Below are 21142 nucleotides of genomic sequence, written 5' to 3'. Positions count from 1 at the left end.
TTCTTCAAAATATCTTCTTTTGTGTTCCGCAGAAGAAAGAAATTCAAACAGGTTTGGGATAACTTAAGGGTGAGTAAATGATGACAGAATTTTAAGTTTTTGGGTACACTATCCCTTTAAAGCTACTTTTCCACTGTTCTTGCATTGATCTTTATAGTGGGGCATGTTGTCACATTATATATATCTATATACAATATATATTATCAGCAGGTGCCACATTATGGGCTATAGCAAACATGATCTCCATGTGACCAGACTAGTCGAAGGATCTTGCAGTGACATCTAGTGGCGTAAATGTAGCATCGCACAAAAGCCACGATTCAACTTAAAGGGATAGTTCACCCAAAACTGAAAATTTCGTCATCATTTTCTCACCTACAAGTTGTTTCAAATCTTCTTTTCTTCTGCTCAACACACAAAAAAGATATTTTGAAGAATGTGGGTAACCAAAGAGGACCCCATTGACTTCCATTGTATGTTTTTCCTACTATGGAAGTCAATGGGGTCCATTAACTGCTCGATTACCCACAAAAAAAATCTGTCACTACTCACCCTTTAGTTGTTACGAACCTGTATGGGTTTCTTTCTTCAGCTGAACACAAAAGATGATATTTTGACAAATGTTGAACAGTTGATGGTCCCCATTGACTTCCATAGTATGGAAAAAAAATACCATGGAAGTCAATGGGGACCAATTAATGTTCGATTGCCCACATTCTTCAAAATATCTTCTTTTGTGTTCAGCAGAATCAGTTATACAGGTTTGGAACAACTTAAGGGTGAGTAAATGATGACAGAATTTTAATTTTTGGGTGCACTGTCCCTTTAAAGTGCTCAATAACTAAAAGAGTCATGTGATCCTTCTCGTGCACCGCTCCATGTAACAGCTTGTATTAATATTATAACTCTAAAACTAGATAAAAAAGTTTGAGGACAAACTTTAAGTTGGCTTGAAAAAGCATAGTCAGAAAGTTTGAAGAAGTTTTAAAAGTTTGAAGTTTGAAAGTTTAAGTTTTATTAGATAGATAGATAGATAGATAGATAGATAGATAGATAGATAGATAGATAGATAGATAGATAGATAGATAGATAGATAGATAGATTGAATGAGTTTGAATGAGTTTAAATGGCTTGGAAATAGGAATGGCAGTTTAATTGAGTCTGTGTGTTTGAATTTGAATTTTGACAGTTGGACGGAATGTTCAGATCAGCCAATGCAGTTCAATGGAAGTCAATGGGAGCTTTTTCCAGGTTTAATCAGCATTTTTAGGAAAACCGTGAGTCTGATCAGTCTGAAAGATAGCAACTCGAGTCAGAACAGTCTGAAGGTCTAGTCCGAGTTTGGTGGTTGTAGCTTGAACAGTCTAGGAGGAGATACAATTGAAAATTTAGTCTAAATAATAATAATAAGCTTAAGACGTAGATCAGTAAGTTGGCTCTTTCAAGCCAACTTAATTAGTTTCTGTTAAGTTACATTATGATATATTATGTTACACAGCACTATAGTATTGCACTATTAAATGTAGTATTTATTTATTTATATTTATTTTAACCTGATTTTAACTATTTTATAGAGCTAATAATAACAACTAATATTTTTATTTCACCCACAAGTTTATTTATATTAAAATAATTTATTTAATTTAAAATTAATAGTATTATTATACAGTTTTTCCTCTCGATCCCAAATAACCTTTCACACTATTGATAATGATGGCGCTAGCGAGTCTGTTTATAGTTGTTGAAGCTCCTCCTTCATGTGTTTAAGTTTCGTTTTCCTTTCCTCAATATGTTCTCTCTTTATTTCCCTGTCATCCAGAGTCCATCATGACCGAAACGGCGATCATCAAGACGATCTGTGCCCATAATGGATCAATGAAGCTCGATGATTTAACATCAGTATTCGGTCTATATGATGAAGCCATCGAGTCAATCATCAGCAGGAGTGAATCCTGTTCCGTCGAGTTCATGAACGGACAGAAGACGGTGATCGTCCGAACCAAAGTCCGCTTGTGTCGAGCCCAGAACTGCTCGGGCTGCGCGAATCTGCACCTGTGCAAATGGTTTCTGTTCGGGTCCTGCCGCTTCGACAGAGGAAGGTGAGAGAGTTCAGTTCGGCAAAACACAGATATTTGAAACATATTTCACCTGGAACACTGTTTACTTAGCGATGGTCATAAATCAGGTGATTCATGAGTCACACTTGCTGATACTGTATAATAAGTATTTATTTATTTTATATAAAGTAGGCTATATTAACCCAGTTCTCTCAAAGTTATGAACAAACGTTCTTCCATTAACGTTAAAAGTATAAAACATTAATTATCTGGTATTTAATAATGTTAGGAATATTTGGGCTGGACAGAAGCAGGTGTTTATTTAACCTTTATTATGTTCTTATTTTCAAAAAAGGCCTGGCAAGGTGTAGGTTAATAATAATAATAATGCATAAAAGTAACTAAAATAAAACCAAATGCAATGCAAAAACTGTCTGTTCCTTAAACGAATGTGTTTCCCCACAGACGAGGATGTCGGTTCAGTCATGATCTGTTGTCAGGTCAGAATGAATTAGTGCTGACCGCTCATGGTCTGAACACACTGGACGTGAAAGAACTGCGCATTCTGCTTCTACAGAGCGACAACTCTCTCCTGCCGGCTGTAAGAGCATTTCACTTACTTTAGTCTCAATGCAGAGCTCTGACATACATGATGCATGGGCATTATAAAAACTGAGCCTGTGGAAACTTGTTACGGAATAAAAGAGTAAAGACAATTGTGACTTTCACAATTTTGAGTTTATTTCTCGCAATTTTGACTTTTTCCCTCGCAATTCCGAGTTTACATATTAACCCAGAATTGCAAGATATAAACTATGAGTTGCGAATTGTTATAAACTCGGAATTGCGAGTTGTAAAGTCAGAATTTCAAGAAATAAAGTCAGAATTATGAGATATAAACTCGGAATTGTGAGAAAAAATAAGAATTGAAAGCTATGAACTGGGAATTGCGAGTTATAAAGTTTGAATTGCAAGAAAAAAGTCAGAATTATGGGATATAAATTCAGAACTGTGAGAAATAAAGCCAGAATCTCAGAATAATAAGATATTCAGAATTGCAAGGAAACAGTAAGAATTGCGAATTGTGAGAAATAAAGTCAGAATTCTCGAAACTCGAAATTGCAAGAAATCGGAAATTGTGAGAAAAAATAAGAATTGAAAGTTATAAACTGGGAATTGCGAGTTGCAAAGTTTGAATTGCAAGGAAAACTATTATGAGATTTAAACTCAGAATTGCAAAAAAACAGTAAGAATTGTGAGTTGTAAAGTTTTGAATTGTGAGAAATAAAGTCGAATTATGAGATATAAACTCACAATAGCGAGAAAAATTAAGAATGGAGAGTTAAAAACTCGGAATTAGGAGTTATAAAGTTTGAATTATGAGTCAGAATTATTAGATATAAAACAGTAAACAGTAAAAAAAAAAAAACAGTAAGAATTGCAAGTTTGAACTGTAAGAAATAAAGTCAGAATTATGATATGAACTCGCAATTGAGAGAAAAAAGTCAGAATTGCGAGTAATAAATTGCAAGAAATTAAGTCAGAATCATGAGATATAAACTTGAAATTGTGAGAAAAAATTAAGAACAGAAAGTTATAAACTCAGCATTGCATGATATAAAGTTTGAATTGTGAGAAATAAAGTCAAAATGATGAGATATTAACTCGAAATTGAGAGAAATATAGTCAGAATGGTGAGGTGTACACTTTATTGCAAGAAATAAAGTCAGAATTATGAGATAAACTCTGAGTTATAAAGTCTGAACTGTGACATATAAAACCTTTTTCATTTTTATTCCGAGTCAGAAACAAGCTTCCATAAGAATCCCGAAGAATAGTGCTTGTTTTTTAGGTGTGTCATTCTTATAATAACGGCGTGGGACAGTACGGCCGATGTCAGGAGGCCGAGAACTGTAAGAGGCTCCACATCTGCGAGAAATATCTGCGAGGGTCCTGCGACTGCCCTCGTGCTCATGACTTCTACGAGCCTCATCCTCTGAAGACCCTGCAGGACAGAGGAATTCCCAGCGACCTCATGCTCATCATGAAGGATCTGTACTCAAACATTGAAGTCCTGAGGCTTCGTTTCAAGAACAAGCCCTCTTCAGCTCCGAACGCCACCGGTCAGAACCCCAGAAGAGGCCCGAATGCACAGAATCGGAGGCCGTCGAGCGGTTTTAACGCAGGCAGAGGACAAGAGGCTCAGAGGCCTCCACAAACCCACACAGGTATCTCATCTCACCGCTATTGAACTGTTACATATGAGAATGCAATATTCAGCTTAAACGACGCTTATGATTCATGAGCAGTTTGAAGACGTGTGTGTCTCTTCTCTTAGAGAAAACAGAGATCTGCATGTATTACATCAAAGGACACTGCAAGCACGGTGGTAAGATCATCATTATTCTGAGCAGTATTATGTGCTCATATGATTCATAGAGCTGTGAACTGAGCGGCACTCTTGTTTTCCAGACTCGTGTTATAAGGAGCATTCCAGTCTGCCCTATAAATGGGAAGTTAAGGAAGGATCCGAATGGAAAGCTCTTCCTGAAAACGAGGCCATTGAGAAAGATTACTGTGATCCTGCAAGACTATACAGGTGGGAGATCCTCATGGAGTGATAAAAGCACATGAAGATGAAGTTAGTGGTACTCGCCCTGTACAGTGCTAGAATGCTGAAAGTGGTTGCCAGGGTGTTGCTATTCAGTTGCTAAGGTGTTTGCAGAGGTTTTAGTGCATATAGATATACATAATAATAAAGCTGTCCATTCGGTCAGTGAATTAACTAATTTGTGGTTTGTCGTGTTTTGACTGTTTCTCTGTCTATCAAAGCTCTGGAATCACCCCGGTCTGTTTTGATACGATGACCCAAGGCCCTCGCAGTGTGCGCCGTCTGTCCACGGTGCCGTCAGTGGTCCAGCCCAGCTTCATTCTGACCACCGAGTGGCTTTGGTACTGGGAGGACGAGTTTGGAAACTGGATCCAGTATGCTACAGCGGTAGGTGACTGTTGGTGTAATATAACTGTAATTTTTAACACTTTGCGGCCTTTTGATGTTCTGTTTTATTCATCAGGAGGGGGGTCATAGCTTGTCCTCCATCTCTAGTACTGAACTTGAGCAGAAGTATCAGGCTGATAACAATGCCGTGTTGGAGTTCACAGTTGGATCACAGACATACACACTCAGCTTCCAGGGTAACCTAAAAAATCACCTTTAACAAATCTTCTTTGTTACTTTGCTTGTTAATATCACAAAAGTTATCTGATTATGTAACACACATTACTTGTAATGCGCTACTTGTTACATCAAAAAAGTAATCTGATTATGTAACACATATTACTTGTAATGCGCTACTTGTTACATCAAAAAAGTAATCTGATGACATAATGCATGTTACTTGTAGTGCGTTACATTACTCATCACATCACAAAAGTTATCTGATTATGTAACGCACGTTATTTGTAATGCATACTCGTTACATCACAAAAGTAATCTGGTTATGTAACGCACATTACTTGTAATGCTTTACTTGTTACATCACAAAAGTAATCTGATTACCTAATGCTCGTTACTTGTAGTGCGTTACATTACTCGTTACATCACAAAAGTAATCTGGTTATGTAACGCACATTACTTCTAATGCTTTACTTGTTACATCACAAAAGTAATCTGATTACCTAATGCTCGTTACTTGTAGTGCGTTACATTACTCGTTACATCACAAAAGTAATCTGGTTATGTAACGCACGTTATTTGTAATGCATACTCGTTACATCACAAAAGTAATCTGGTTATGTAACGCACATTACTTCTAATGCTTTACTTGTTACATCACAAAAGTAATCTGATTACCTAATGCTCGTTACTTGTAGTGCGTTACATTACTCGTTACATCACAAAAGTAATCTGGTTATGTAACGCACATTACTTGTAATGCTTTACTCGTTACATCACAAAAGTAATCTGGTTATGTAACGCACATTACTTGTAATGCTTTACTTGTTACATCACAAAAGTAATCTGATTACCTAATGCTCGTTACTTGTAGTGCGTTACATTACTCGTTACATCACAAAAGTTATCTGATTATGTAACACACATTACTTGTAATGCGCTACTTGTTACATCAAAAAAGTAATCTGATTATGTAACACATATTACTTGTAATGCGCTACTTGTTACATCAAAAAAGTAATCTGATGACATAATGCATGTTACTTGTAGTGCGTTACATTACTCATCACATCACAAAAGTTATCTGATTATGTAACGCACGTTATTTGTAATGCATACTCGTTACATCACAAAAGTAATCTGGTTATGTAACGCACATTACTTGTAATGCTTTACTTGTTACATCACAAAAGTAATCTGATTACCTAATGCTCGTTACTTGTAGTGCGTTACATTACTCGTTACATCACAAAAGTAATCTGGTTATGTAACGCACATTACTTCTAATGCTTTACTTGTTACATCACAAAAGTAATCTGATTACCTAATGCTCGTTACTTGTAGTGCGTTACATTACTCGTTACATCACAAAAGTAATCTGGTTATGTAACGCACGTTATTTGTAATGCATACTCGTTACATCACAAAAGTAATCTGGTTATGTAACGCACATTACTTCTAATGCTTTACTTGTTACATCACAAAAGTAATCTGATTACCTAATGCTCGTTACTTGTAGTGCGTTACATTACTCGTTACATCACAAAAGTAATCTGGTTATGTAACGCACATTACTTGTAATGCTTTACTCGTTACATCACAAAAGTAATCTGGTTATGTAACGCACATTACTTGTAATGCTTTACTTGTTACATCACAAAAGTAATCTGATTACCTAATGCTCGTTACTTGTAGTGCGTTACATTACTCATTACATCACAAAAGTAATCTGATGACATAATGCATGTTACTTGTAATTTGTTACATTACTCGTCACATCACAAAAGTTATCTGATTATATAACGCACGTTATCTGTAATGCATACTCGTTACATCACAAAAGTAATCTGATTACCTAATGCACGTTATTTGTAATGCGTTACATGTTACATCAAAAAGTAATCTGATTATGTAATGCATGTTACTTGTAATGCGTTACTCGTTACATCACAAAAGTAATATGATTACCTAATGCACATTATTTGAAGTGTGTTACATTACTCATTACAACCCATCACTGAGTGTGAGAGTGTTAATTTGTCACCATGGTAACATTATCTGACTGGGTAGTAACTGCAGTAGTAGTCTTGAGGAACCTGCACACAGCTCTATAAGCCAATAAAGCTGAATATGATGACTGTCGCCTTAATGCAGTTTGACTAATCTTGCTCTTCAGATATGATCCAGGAAAACAAACGCTACACAACCAAAAAAGTCGTCAAACGTCGTCCCAAATTTGTGTCAGCAGCTGATGTTCGAACAATCAAGACAACGTAAGAAAGTGCTCCTGTGCTCAGACTCATTCTCTCTCAAACTTTCTGAAACGTGTATGACCAAACACTCTTCACATCTGTTCTCAGTAAAAGGACACCCAACAATTTCAAGGCTCTGCCGGAACACTGGGATAAAGCTCTCACCCCTGAAACCGGATACAAGGTGAGCTGTGATTTTAGGATTCCTTCACAATGTCATTGATTTGCACAACACGACGTGTTGATGTTGTTCTGCGCTGTTTTGCTCAGAGAGTGTCGCTGCAGAGCACGGCAGGTGAATACATCAAAATCAAAGAGCTGTTCAATCGCACCATGAGAGGCTTCAGCATTCTGAATATTGACAGGATCCAGAACAAAGCATTATGGGAAGTGTTTCAGTGGTAAGGCCACAAGACATGCACTCATCTAAACTTCCATTCTAAGATAAATTACAGCAAGTCTGACGGTTTGCATGCTTTTTAGGCAAAGGGATTGTATGAAAAAGAACAACAGAGGAAAAGATGTGGCCGAGAAGCAGCTCTTCCACGGCACCGACCACAAGCATGTACATGCCATCTGCAAGAACAACTTCGACTGGAGGATCTGTGGAACTCATGGCACAGCCTACGGAAAAGGTGAAGTTCTGAAAACCAGGATTATGAACAAGTGTTAAATGCATGTGAACTTTGTCCTCTTCTGAAGCTGTTTTTAAAGACTTAAGTTTGCCCAAAAATCAAAATTTACTCTCCTTCGTTCCATGTCTGAGAACATTCCCTGTTAGCTGGGTAATTGATGTCAGATTTTGCATAACTATTTCTGTGAATATCCATCGTCTCTTTTTGCAGGTAGTTATTTCGCCAGGGATGCGAAATACTCACACAGCTACACCAAAGACTCTGGCACTCGTTCCATGTTTGTTTGTCGGATTCTGGTTGGCGACTACACCAAAGGTGATTCCGAATACCTCCGGCCTCCGTCCAAAGATGGAGGAGACACCATCTTCTACGACAGCTGTGTGAATGACATGTACGATCCGTCCATATTTGTTGTGTTCGAAAAGCACCAGATCTACCCTGAGTATCTAATCGAGTACAGAGACTCAAGTGAATATGAGCCACAAATCCATCATACAATCACGAGACCAACGGCGCCGGTGAGACGTGTAGCTGTTCCTTCATACAGCAGCACAAACTCCAGCGTCAGAGTCACTCCGTCATACACCTCCTTCTCAAGTGCCTCCTCAGCTACATCTCCCTCAAGAACCTCCTCCTTTTATGCTTCTCCCTTACATTCCTCCTCCTCAGCTGCATCTTCCTCTTTCTCCTCCTCAGCTACATCTCCCTCAAGAGTCTCCGCCTCCTCCTCGTATACTTCTCCCTTACATTCTTCCTCCTCAACATCAGCTTCTTCAAAGTCTTCAAAATCAGACTGCATAATTTGTTAATTGGGCACCATGTGATCACTTCGGTTGCTTTAAGCCCAAGGTATACTTGGCTTTTTACACGTACGAACGCACATCCTTGCAAAGTATACTTCATTTAACTTGCATACACAGGCGTTCGACGCATGCTCAGTTTTGAGCAATCTCTCCACGAGTTACAACCCATGTTGATATCTTTGTATTCTTTCATGCTAGAGTTGTACAAACGAGGGTACTTTTTAACCTCTTCGCTCAATCTCTAGTCTATATAGGCATCCATTGTCGCTGTAGCTTGCATGCGTTCCGGTCTGTTCTGTTCCCCAGGGCACTGTTGCCGCCTTGTGGATAAACTAATGACTGCAAAAAAAATTAAATGCGACCTGCGCTTAACTCTTTTTTATGACGAAATGTATGCTGACCCTCATGTATGCGTAAAAAGTGAAGCATACTTTGGGCTTAAGAAGAAGCCAGTGAAATGTTAATGCTGATAATCAAGTTATAAATGTTACGCATTAATAGAAAATGGCAGAAGAAGAGTTGTTCTGGTGTCTTGTACTCTCAGGTTAAAGTCGTGATGAAACCAAGAAGCGACAGATCTTTTCTTCCGTTGTAGGTTTTAACACATTTTTTTTCTTGAACAAATTCAATAAAATTCAGTATCCATACCTTTTATAATAACGGCAATACATTCAACTCTGTGCCCTCTAACGGTGTGAAATAAAAATTACATAAATCCAAAAATGTCTCCTACAATAGTATTGTTACATCTGAGTGTAGCAAATTACTGGAAAAAAAAAAGTTAGGGCAGGGCTTGACTGTGTGCATCGGTTGTTGATTGGATGTTAAGATGTGGGCGTGGCTCTCGATTTAGCAGGGGGCGGGGTTTAGGAACACTAAGATTGGAGAATTGCAGATGATTGGAGAATTTTGCATGTCACCAAAGAGAGAAAAAAACAACATATACATAAAAAAAATATTCACAATAAGATCTATAACATGCATTTAGAAAACATGTCAAGCTGTCTTTAATGGAATGTATAATTTGTCTTGATCTTTACTTGGACCTTTGTAATAATCTCAATATTTGAGATATTTGTCATAATAAAGCTTTCCTATACACAACTTCAAAGTGTTTTTTTTTTTTTTTACTCACATTGACTTTTCCCCCTAGGTTTCCTCATAATCCTTATACTTTATCCTCAAAATTTTCATCAAGTGAATGACTGACTGAAATCCCACTAGTTTTTGTTTCTCAAACCATTCAAGGCCTGCAATCAAGTAATGTCATTGCTGCATAGCCAGACATTTCCTCTCTAAAGATCCATTAATGTAGTAAAAACATATTTAAATCAGTTCATGTGAGTACAGTGGTTCAATATTAATATTATAAAGCCACAAGAATATTTTTGGTGCGCCAAAAAAACAAAATAACGGCTTATAGTGATGGCCAATTTCAAAACACTGCTTCAGGAAGCTTCGGAGCGTAATGAATCTTTTGTGTCGAATCATGATTCGGATCGCGTGTCAAACCGCCAAACTGCTGAAATCACGTGACTTTGGCGCTCCGAACCGCTGATTCGACACAAGATTCATAACGCTCCGAAGCTTCCTGAAGCAGTGTTTTGAAATCGTTATTTTGTTTTGTTTTTTGGCGCACCAAAAATATTCTCGTCGCTTTATAATATTAATATTATATTGTAATATTATATAAATAATATTATAACGAAGGTCTTATAGGTATGGAAAGACATGTGTGAGGGTGAGTAACGTAATAAATGACAGAATTTTCATTTTTGGGTGAACTAACCCTTTAAAATGACACTCCTCGTGCTCATATTATTTTTGGATTATGCATTTTTCTTATCTAAATCATAATAATAATTCAATTTAATATCTATAATGACGCCCTCGAGAACATTTTTCCCGCGCTCGTGAACAACACTGCTGGTAGTTGTTGTTAAAATTGAAAATGTAAGGTTATCTTTAATAATTAATTTCCGTCGTGTTTCATATACTGCACGAGATAACATTCATGTTTGTGTATGTCGCTGATGAAACCCGTAGTTGAAACGGGGCGTGATTTCAGCCCGTGAGTTTCGTTTCCTCTCAGACAGAATAAATCAGGGGCTGATCTGGAGTCAGTGTCCGGAGACACTCACTAACGCCACAGATCGACGGATGACAGAATCATGGCTGAAGAAACTCTCCTGAAGGTTTTGTGTGGGAATCACGGAGCGATGGACTATGAGCGTCTTCTGGACATTTCATTCGGCCTGGCGGAAATATCACCGCAGAATTCCCTGGATAAAATCCTCCGCCAGAGCGACATCTTCACCGTCATTCAGCAAAACCAAAGTAAAGAGGTTTTCGCCCAAACTAACGTCGAATTGTGTCGAAAGACATCGTGTGACGAACTGTGTGAAAACCTCCATCTGTGTAAATATGAGCTGATGATGGGACGCTGCAGCAGGTGCGTGGAGTTGATTGTCTGGGGCAAGTTGTCACAGCACTTATGTCTGAGTGTCATTCATTAGATCACTAAAGTGTCAAATCAAGTGTTATTGATTGTAAACAAAGATTTATGCCTGTCAGAATTGTGTTTGTTTGCGGTTAGTTAGTGGATGATGTAGTGATTCTCCTCACCTGCGTGAACAACTTCATACATCCACTAAAATCAGCAAAGCACCAGCTGATTCAAACACACTTCAGACAAGAGAAAATTTACAAACACGTGATCTGATGATGAATTTGGAAGCACATTTTTGCCAAAAAATACAATGCTGTGGTAAGTCTGAAATATGACAGTCACAAATTACAAGTATGATATAGGTAAAAATGAAGACATACTAGGTCATGTGACTTAGTCATAATTATAACAAACTCATAAGTCATAATTATGAGATACAAAGTTGAAACTATGAGATAAAATTGTGACATGCTGAGTCATTATTATGATATAAAATGTTGAAGACAAACTAAGTTGAGATAAGTTGAAATGACATGCTAAGTGATAATTGTGAGATAAGTCGAAACTGATTAATGGTATGTTTACACAATAACAATTTTCCAAAAATGGAAAAGTTTTTCTTTTGCGTTCTTGAAAAGTTTTGTGTACAGACGACAACATCAAACCGAACCCTGATCACATGGATCAACGAAAACGATTAAAAACACTGTATTCTGCTGCCAGGCCAGTAGATGGCGATGTCACTTTGTAAAGAAATTCACGTTTTTGTAGTTTACACAGAGATGATAAACGGTATCGTTTTCAAAAACTTTTCAGGCCCCCAAAACAATGTTGTTGTGTAAATGAACAACCAAAATGCATAAAATGTTTTACGTTTTTAGCAAAAAATGGTGTCGTGTAAACGGTCCCTAAAAAGTCGAAATTGAGATAATGTCAAAATTATGACATACCAAGTGATAATTCTAACATACTAAGTAATAATTATGAGATAAAAAAGTCGAAATTATGACAAACTAAGGCATTATGGGATAAAAAAGTCAAAATTATGGCGTACTAAGTCATAATTATGAGATTAAGAAATGGAATTATGGCAAACTAAGTCATAATTGTGAGATTAATGGTAAGTTTACCCAACAACGATGTCCCAAAAATTTTTCCTTTGCATTTTTGAAAAGTTTTGTGTACAGACGACAACGTTGTGAAAACTATCCCCATTCACACGGATCCACGAAAACAATTAAAAACGCTGTATTCTGCTGCCAGGCCAGTAGATGGCGATGTCACTTTGTAAATAAACACTATTCGCCTATAGATGCACAAATTCACATTTTTGTAGTTTACACTGTGATGATAACAGTAGTTTTCAAAAACTTGCACTTTGAAAAAAACATTTTCAAAAGTTTGCATTTTCAGGCCCCCAAAACAATGTTGTCGTGTAAACGAGCGACCAAAATGCATAAAAAGTTTTCCATTTTTAGTTGAAAACAGTCATGTAAATGGGGCCCCTAAAAAGTTGAAAGTGAGATAATGTCGAAATTATGACATACCAAGTGATAATTATTACACACTAAGTAATAATTCTGATTAATATATTAAAAAAATATTAAAAAGTCAGTGAGATAAAGAGTTGAAATTATAACTTTCTGCAGTCATAATTTTCACTGTCATAATTTTCTAATTATGATGTAGTATCTCATAATAATGACTTATCATGTCATATTATTTACTTTTTATTATGATTTTTTTAATGTCATATTTATGATTTACCAAAGTATGATTTTTCTTTCTTTTGTGGTGTAAATGGGCTTCCATGGATGAAGTGTTTGAACCTGTATGGATGTGTGTGTGTTTCTGAAGGCACGGCTGCCGATTTGGACACCAGCTGCTGTCCGAGCACAACGCGCGGATCCTGAGAGCGCATCACATGATCCGTCTGAGCAGAGCAGACCTGCGTGTGATATTACTGCAGTCCGACAACAGCCTTCTGCCTCCTGTGAGGGCCGATCACATGTATAGGTGACTCCTTCAGAACCAAAGCACGCTCATGTGTTTCTGGCTTCCATCTCAGGTGTGCGCGATGTTCAACCGAGGCCGAGGGCCGCACGGGAACTGTCCCGACGGAGAGAAGTGCACCCGACTGCACGTGTGCGTGAACTTCATCAGAGGACGCTGCGACGGCACCGACTGCGGCAGGTCACATGATTTCCACGAGCCTCGTCTGAAAAAAGTTCTGTATTCCAGAGGAGTGTCGCATCAGCTGATGGACTCCCTTCCGTTCATCTACCGCAATATTCTCGCTCTGAAGACTCCAGCGGAGCGCAGGAACACGGAGCCGGTCCGATCTCGTAGAATCGTGCCAGAGACTAACGCAGGTGTGCTTCACAGGGGAACGGTCAAGTGTTTTATTAGTAAAGCAACAAGAATATTTGCTTCATATTCTGCTTTTATCTCTTCTGCAGAGAATGAGATCTGCCTGTCGTTTGTCAGAGGCTTCTGTGGAGACGGTACGTGTGTAATTATGTCTCTGGGTGGTTGCTAGGGTGTTGCTATGTGTCAGTTCTACAGAAGAGAGAAATATTACTTTCGTTTTTAGTGACAATGACAGCTACTCACCAAATACATAACCAAAACACTGTCCGTGATGAACTGCATTCACCTTGTACCGGACCAGCTGGTTTTGTAATTCCAATCATATTTTAACACCACCTTGTTCATAACAAATTCATATACACACATGCATGATGTCTCCGTGTGAATAAGGCTTTGCTCTTTATTGTTTTGTGCATCGTTTATTGTTATTGTTCAACACTTCATGAATACATCAGTGAGGTGTATCAGATGTTTCTACAGCTGAATCGCTTCTGTCTGTGCAGATGAATGCAGCAGAACACACTTTAAAATGCCCTATAAGTGGGAGGTGAAGGTGGGCCGAACATGGCACGACTTACCCAACAGTGAACAAATTGAGCGGGATTATTGTGACCCGTCCAACATACATAGGTGTGTTTGTGTGATAGTTCAGAAAATCATTTACTCTCCCTCATGTTGATCCTTTCTTTTACCTTTGAAACATGAATGTTTATAAATATATATTTTAATGAAACCCATCTCTATGGAAAAACTTAATAAATAATACATGTGACGTCTTTCTGCTCAGTTCTGGAAACGAGCCCATTTGCTTTGAGGAAATGACTCTGGGTCTGGATGGGGTCCGGCGTCTCTCTACAGAATCCTCTGTGCTCCTTCCCGGCTTTGTCCTAACCACCTCCTGGATCTGGTATTGGAAGGATGAGTACAATCGCTGGATCCAGTATGCATCAATAGTAGGTTTGATTTATCGCATTCGTCCGCTTAAAGTGTCAATGAGCAAACTGGATCTGCTGATCTTTATTGGGGGTAACACATAACGAGTAAAGTAACGCATTACATAATCAGATTACTTCTGTGATGTAACGAGTAAAGTAACGCATTACAAGTAACGTGCATTACATAATCAGATTACTTTTTGATGTAACAAGTAATACATTACAAGTAACATGCATTACATAATCAGATTACTTTTTGATGTAACAAGTAACACATTACAAGTAACGTGCATTACATAATCAAATTACTTTTTAATGTAACAAGTAACACATTACAAGTAACATGCATTACATAATCAGATTACTTTTTAATGTAACAAGTAATACATTACAAGTAACATGCATTACATAATCAGATTACTTTTTGATGTAACAAGTAATACATTACAAGTAACATGCATTACATAATCAGATTACTTTTTAATGTAACAAGTAATACATTACAAGTAACATGCATTACATAATCAGATTACTTTTTAATGTAACAAGTAATACATTACAAGTAACGTGCATTACATAATCAGATTACTTTTTAATGTAACAAGTAACACATTACAAGTAACATGCATTACATAATCAGATTACTTTTTAATGTAACAAGTAATACATTACAAGTAACATGCATTACATAATCAGATTACTTTTTGATGTAACAAGTAATACATTACAAGTAACATGCATTACATAATCAGATTATTTCTGTGATGTAACGAGTAAAGTAACACATTACAAGTAACGTGCATTACATAATCAGATTACTTTTTAATGTAACAAGTAATACATTACAAGTAACGTGCATTACATAATCAGATTACTTTTTGATGTAACAAGTAATACATTACAAGTAACGTGCATTACATAATCAGATTACTTTTTGATGTAACAAGTAATACATTGCAAGTAACATGCATTACATAATCAGATTACTTTTTAATGTAACAAGTAATACATTACAAGTAACGTGCATTACATAATCAGATTACTTTTTGATGTAACAAGTAATACATTGCAAGTAACATGCATTACATAATCAGATTATTTCTGTGATGTAACGAGTAAAGTAACACATTACAAGTAACATGCATTACATAATCAGATTACTTTTTAATGTAACAAGTAACACATTACAAGTAACATGCATTACATAATCAGATTACTTTTTGATGTAACAAGTAACACATTACAAGTAACATGCATTACATAATCAGATTACTTTTTGATGTAACAAGTAATACATTACAAGTAACGTGCATTACATAATCAGATTACTTTTTAATGTAACAAGTAACACATTACAAGTAACATGCATTACATAATCAGATTACTTTTTGATGTAACAAGTAATACATTACAAGTAACGTGCATTACATAATCAGATTACTTTTTAATGTAACAAGTAACACATTACAAGTAACGTGCATTACATAATCAGATTACTTTTTAATGTAACAAGTAATACATTACAAGTAACGTGCATTACATAATCAGATTACTTTTTAATGTAACAAGTAATACATTACAAGTAACGTGCATTACATAATCAGATTACTTTTTAATGTAACAAGTAATACATTACAAGTAACGTGCATTACATAATCAGATTACTTTTTAATGTAACAAGTAATACATTACAAGTAACGTGCATTACATAATCAGATTACTTTTTAATGTAACAAGTAATACATTACAAGTAACGTGCATTACATAATCAGATTACTTTTTAATGTAACAAGTAATACATTACAAGTAACGTGCATTACATAATCAGATTACTTTTTGATGTAACAAGTAATACATTACAAGTAACGTGCATTACATAATCAGATTACTTTTTGATGTAACAAGTAATACATTGCAAGTAACATGCATTACATAATCAGATTACTTTTTAATGTAACAAGTAATACATTACAAGTAACGTGCATTACATAATCAGATTACTTTTTGATGTAACAAGTAATACATTGCAAGTAACATGCATTACATAATCAGATTATTTCTGTGATGTAACGAGTAAAGTAACACATTACAAGTAACATGCATTACATAATCAGATTACTTTTTAATGTAACAAGTAACACATTACAAGTAACATGCATTACATAATCAGATTACTTTTTGATGTAACAAGTAACACATTACAAGTAACATGCATTACATAATCAGATTACTTTTTGATTTAACAAGTAATACATTACAAGTAACGTGCATTACATAATCAGATTACTTTTTGATGTAACAAGTAATACATTACAAGTAACGTGCATTACATAATCAGATTACTTTTTAATGTAACAAGTAACACATTACAAGTAACGTGCATTACATAATCAGATTACTTTTTAATGTAACAAGTAATACATTACAAGTAACGTGCATTACATAATCAGATTACTTTTTGATGTAACAAGTAATACATTACAAGTAACGTGCAATACATAATCAGATTACTTTTTGATGTAACAAGTAATACATTACAAGTAACATGCATTACATAATCAGATTACTTTTTGATGTAACAAGTAATACATTACAAGTAACGTGCAATACATAATCAGATTACTTTTTGATGTAACAAGTAATACATTACAAGTAACGTGCATTACATAATCAGATTACTTTTTGATGTAACAAGTAATACATTACAAGTAACGTGCAATACATAATCAGATTACTTTTTGATGTAACAAGTAATACATTACAAGTAACATGCATTACATAATCAGATTACTTTTTGATGTAACAAGTAATACATTACAAGTAACGTGCATTACATAATCAGATTACTTTTTAATGTAACAAGTAATACATTACAAGTAACATGCATTACGTAATCAGATTATTTTTTTGATGTAACAAGTAAAGTAAGGCATTATTTTATAAATGTACACATAAATTTTTGAGTTACTTTTTTTAATGCATGTTACTTTTCATTTTAATTAATTTTCTTGGTAAAAAAAACACCTGCAAGGCCAGGAGAGAGCGAGCCTCAATGTAACATAAAAATTAACTGTAATTAGTGACTTTTATTATAATGCATTAGTTTTAAAAGTAACTTTCCCCATCACTGCTGCTGATGAACATGTTTCTTTCTCTCAGGCAGAGATGCACCGACTGTCTTCAGTCAGCAGTGAGCAGCTGGAGCAGAAATATCAGGAGTATTTACAGCAGAATCAGGAGGACGCTGGGGTCAAGTTCAATGCGGGACATCGTTTCTATGAGCTCTGCTTCACAGGTTTGTTATATGCCAGTGTTCTGTGTGGGTTTCAGCTGTATTAAGATCTGATCACTGATAATCTTGTTCACAGACATGAAACAACGAAATGAAGTGAGCGGCACAGAGAGACCCGTCAGGCGGCGGCCCGTGTTTGTTTCATCGGTCGATGTCCAGAGGGCCAGAGCGAGGTGACGGCCCTCATGATCATCCTGTGGGTTGATGTCCATGCTGTTTTGTGTTATTCAGTGTGATCTTTTTTCCCAGATGTGGCGGTGCCAGCAAGGCTCACTTTTCTAAAGGTGTTCCTGGATTTTGGGACCGAACTGCGATTCCTGACTCTGGATTTCAGGTTCAGCTTTTTTGTGATGTTCTTGGTCATCATCATCATCACTGCTTACTAATAAAACAGATCTCTCGTTTTCTTGCAGAGAGTCCGTCTCCTGCCGTCTCACAGAGATTACGTGAGAGTCCAGGAGCGCTTCAGTGAAACTCTGAGGGGTTTTACTCTCCGACAGATCGAGCGTGTGCAAAACAGAGAACTCTGGGAAGACTTCATGATGTGAGTATCAGTTCAGGCTTTTCCGTTTGACATTGTTGAGAAGAATTGATTATCTGTCAATCCATCTTTTACTTTGCATACTCTTTCCGCAGAAAAAAAGAACAAATGAAAATTGCAAACAAAAATGAGAAATATAGCGAGCGGCTTTTATTTCATGGCACCAGATCCTCTCTCGTCGATGAAGTATGTCACAGAAACTTTGACTTTCAGGAGTTTGATGCTTCAGCTTATGGAAAGGGTATGTTTTTATTACAAGTAGATCCCAGCTAACTAAAACAAAGTTATGAAAACATCATTTCTGAATGTTCCCTGAATGTTTTAAAACATTCTTGGTTATGCAAACGTTAAGGAAACATTCCATTCTTCAAACATTATGGGAATGTTACTTTTCAGAAAAAACATTCCATGAATGTTATATAAATGTTTTTGTGCTAACATTTTGAGAACATTGAACGAACGTTCTATTAATGTTACGGTTATTCATAACTTACCATAAAGTTCTGAGAATGAGAATTTGGCAAATTTGCTTGTAAATTGTAATTTTCCTCCTTATTTTCCAGGCATTTATTTCTCAAAGGATGCCAGGTACTGGGACGAGGGGACGGACGGATTCGCAGTGAGGCTGATGTTCGCCTGCAGGGTGTTGGTCGGGTACTACGCCAGAGGAGCAGCTCGCTTTCGTCACCCTCCGGCCAGAAACGCGGAAGGAAGTCTGTACGACAGCTGTGTGGATGACCCGCGTCACCCGTCTGTTTTTGTGGTGTTTGACAGGTCTCAGATCTACCCAGAGTTTCTTATTACCTACGAGGAGAATAGCAAGTTTGAGGCGGAGCAGTCGGGTGTTAGCGCTTGTGACGTCTCTTACGCTCAGGTAAAAGAAACCAGTCAAACCTCCAGAGCCACAGAGCCGGAGCAAACCTCAGTCTGGGCCAGCTGCACGAGCTCACTGAGGATCACACCTACAACAGGTTCTGCCAGTTCACTCAAGGGTCCAGATTCTGACCCAGAACACACTTCATCCTCCGGAGGAGAAACAGACTCCCTCATTACGGTCTTAGGTTCAACATTAGACACAACTGTGGGTGTCACCACTGCACTTCCTGTCTCAGCTGAACATATTTCCACTGCACTTCCTGTCTCAGCTGAACATATTTCCACTGCACTTCCTGTCTCAGCTGAACATATTTCCCCTGTACTTCCTGTCTCAGCTGAACATATTTCCACTGTACTTCCTGTCTCAGCTGAACATATTTCCACTGCACTTCCTGTCTCAGCTGAACATATTTCCCCTGTACTTCCTGTCTCAGCTGAACATATTTCCACTGCACTTCCTGTCTTGGCTGAACGCGTCTCCACTGCATTTCCTGTCTCATCTCAAAACACCCCCACTGCATTTCCTGTCTCAGCTGAACATATTTCCACTGCACTTCCTGTCTCAGCTCAAAACATCTCCCCTGTACTTCCCGTCCCAGCTAAAAGTATCTCCACAGCATTTCCTGTCTCGGCTGAACGCGTCTCCACTGCATTTCCTGTCTCGGCTGAACACGTCTCCACTGCATTTCCTGTCTCGGCTGAACACGTCTCCACTGCACTTCCTGTCTCGGCTGAACACGTCTCCACTGCACTTCCTGTCTCGGCTGAACGCGTCTCCACTGCATTTCCTGTCTCGGCTGAACACGTCTCCACTGCACTTCCTGTCTCGGCTGAACACGTCTCCACTGCACTTCCTGTCTCGGCTGAACACGTCTCCACTGCATTTCCTGTCTCGGCTGAACACGTCTCCACTGCACTTCCTGTCTCGGCTGAACACGTCTCCACTGCACTTCCTGTCTCGGCTGAACACGTCTCCACTGCATTTCCTGTCTCGGCTGAACATGTCTCCACTGCACTTCCTGTCTCAGCTGAACATATTTCCACTGCACTTCCTGTCTCAGCTCAAAACATCTCCCCTGTACTTCCCGTCCCAGCTAAAAGTATCTCCACTGCATTTCCTGTCTCGGCTGAACACGTCTCCACTGCACTTCTTGTCTCGGCTGAACGCGTCTCCACTGCATTCAGCATGTATAGGTCTCCGCTGCAGAAGTATTCAGTGAAGACTGAAGATCTGAGCATGACGTCTCGCTCCAGTGGCTCCATGTCAAGCTCCTCAACGCTTTCCTCTCTTCCACATGACCACACAGGAAACTCTCCTGGAGGGACAAACCCTCACAAACCTGCAGCGGAGAAGAAGAAATGTGTTGTCATGTGATCCATAACTGTAATCATAATATGCGTTTAGCACAAGCTCAATGTGCAGAGTTGTTCCAATATTTGTGTTTCGACTGTTCATTAAAACATTATCAGTTGAGTTCAAAGTTTATTTATTCAAATGTTTTAGGATATCAAGATGTGACAGTTTATCATCCTGTCAAATATTAACCTGTACTCTGACTCTCTGTTGTGGTTATTTTAGACCAGATTATTGTTTATAAAAGCCCCTCATGTGTTATGAACAGTTGTACTGTTACTCAAATCAGCAGGTCATTTAATTTGTTTGATTATCAAGATTTGTGTGTGAAATCTGATGCAGCACTATTATGGTGTTTTGGTTATGATGCACTTTAAGAGTAATAAACACAAAAATACAAAGA

The 21142-nt window shown here is 37.4% G+C and overlaps 1 protein-coding gene across 1 annotated transcript; it reads left to right on the top strand.

The window, feature by feature from the left end:
* Positions 1-1652: 1652 nt before the first annotated feature.
* si:ch73-252i11.1 (uncharacterized protein LOC553517 homolog) lies at positions 1653-21139 on the top strand. Its single transcript, XM_067391780.1, has 25 exons — positions 1653-2099; positions 2523-2658; positions 3910-4285; positions 4396-4446; positions 4530-4656; positions 4890-5055; positions 5132-5252; positions 7409-7505; positions 7593-7668; positions 7755-7885; positions 7968-8119; positions 8330-8923; positions 10969-10993; positions 11075-11374; positions 13229-13364; positions 13440-13743; positions 13831-13875; positions 14245-14371; positions 14529-14694; positions 17836-17971; positions 18045-18141; positions 18218-18302; positions 18382-18512; positions 18605-18750; positions 19073-21139. The coding sequence occupies exons 1-25, from the start codon at positions 1828-1830 to the stop codon at positions 20758-20760; spliced, it is 5685 nt and encodes a 1894-aa protein (XP_067247881.1). The 5' UTR covers positions 1653-1827; the 3' UTR covers positions 20761-21139.
* Positions 21140-21142: the final 3 nt, after the last annotated feature.

Source organism: Chanodichthys erythropterus, chromosome 8 (genome assembly GCF_024489055.1).
Source record: "Chanodichthys erythropterus isolate Z2021 chromosome 8, ASM2448905v1, whole genome shotgun sequence".
In the NCBI taxonomy this organism is placed as follows: Eukaryota; Metazoa; Chordata; class Actinopteri; order Cypriniformes; family Xenocyprididae; genus Chanodichthys; species Chanodichthys erythropterus.
Note: the sequence above shows the minus strand (reverse complement) of the source record. Positions and strands in the feature narration are given on the sequence as shown.

Coding starts and splice junctions, on each gene's coding strand:
- si:ch73-252i11.1 (XM_067391780.1), top strand. CDS start 1,828: ATGACCGAAACGGCGATCATCAAGACGATCTGTGCCCATAATGGATCA. Junction 4,286..4,395: donor GCCTCCACAAACCCACACAG/GTATCTCATCTC, acceptor CTCTTCTCTTAG/AGAAAACAGAGATCTGCATG. Junction 10,994..11,074: donor ACGGGGCGTGATTTCAGCCC/GTGAGTTTCGTT, acceptor CTAACGCCACAG/ATCGACGGATGACAGAATCA.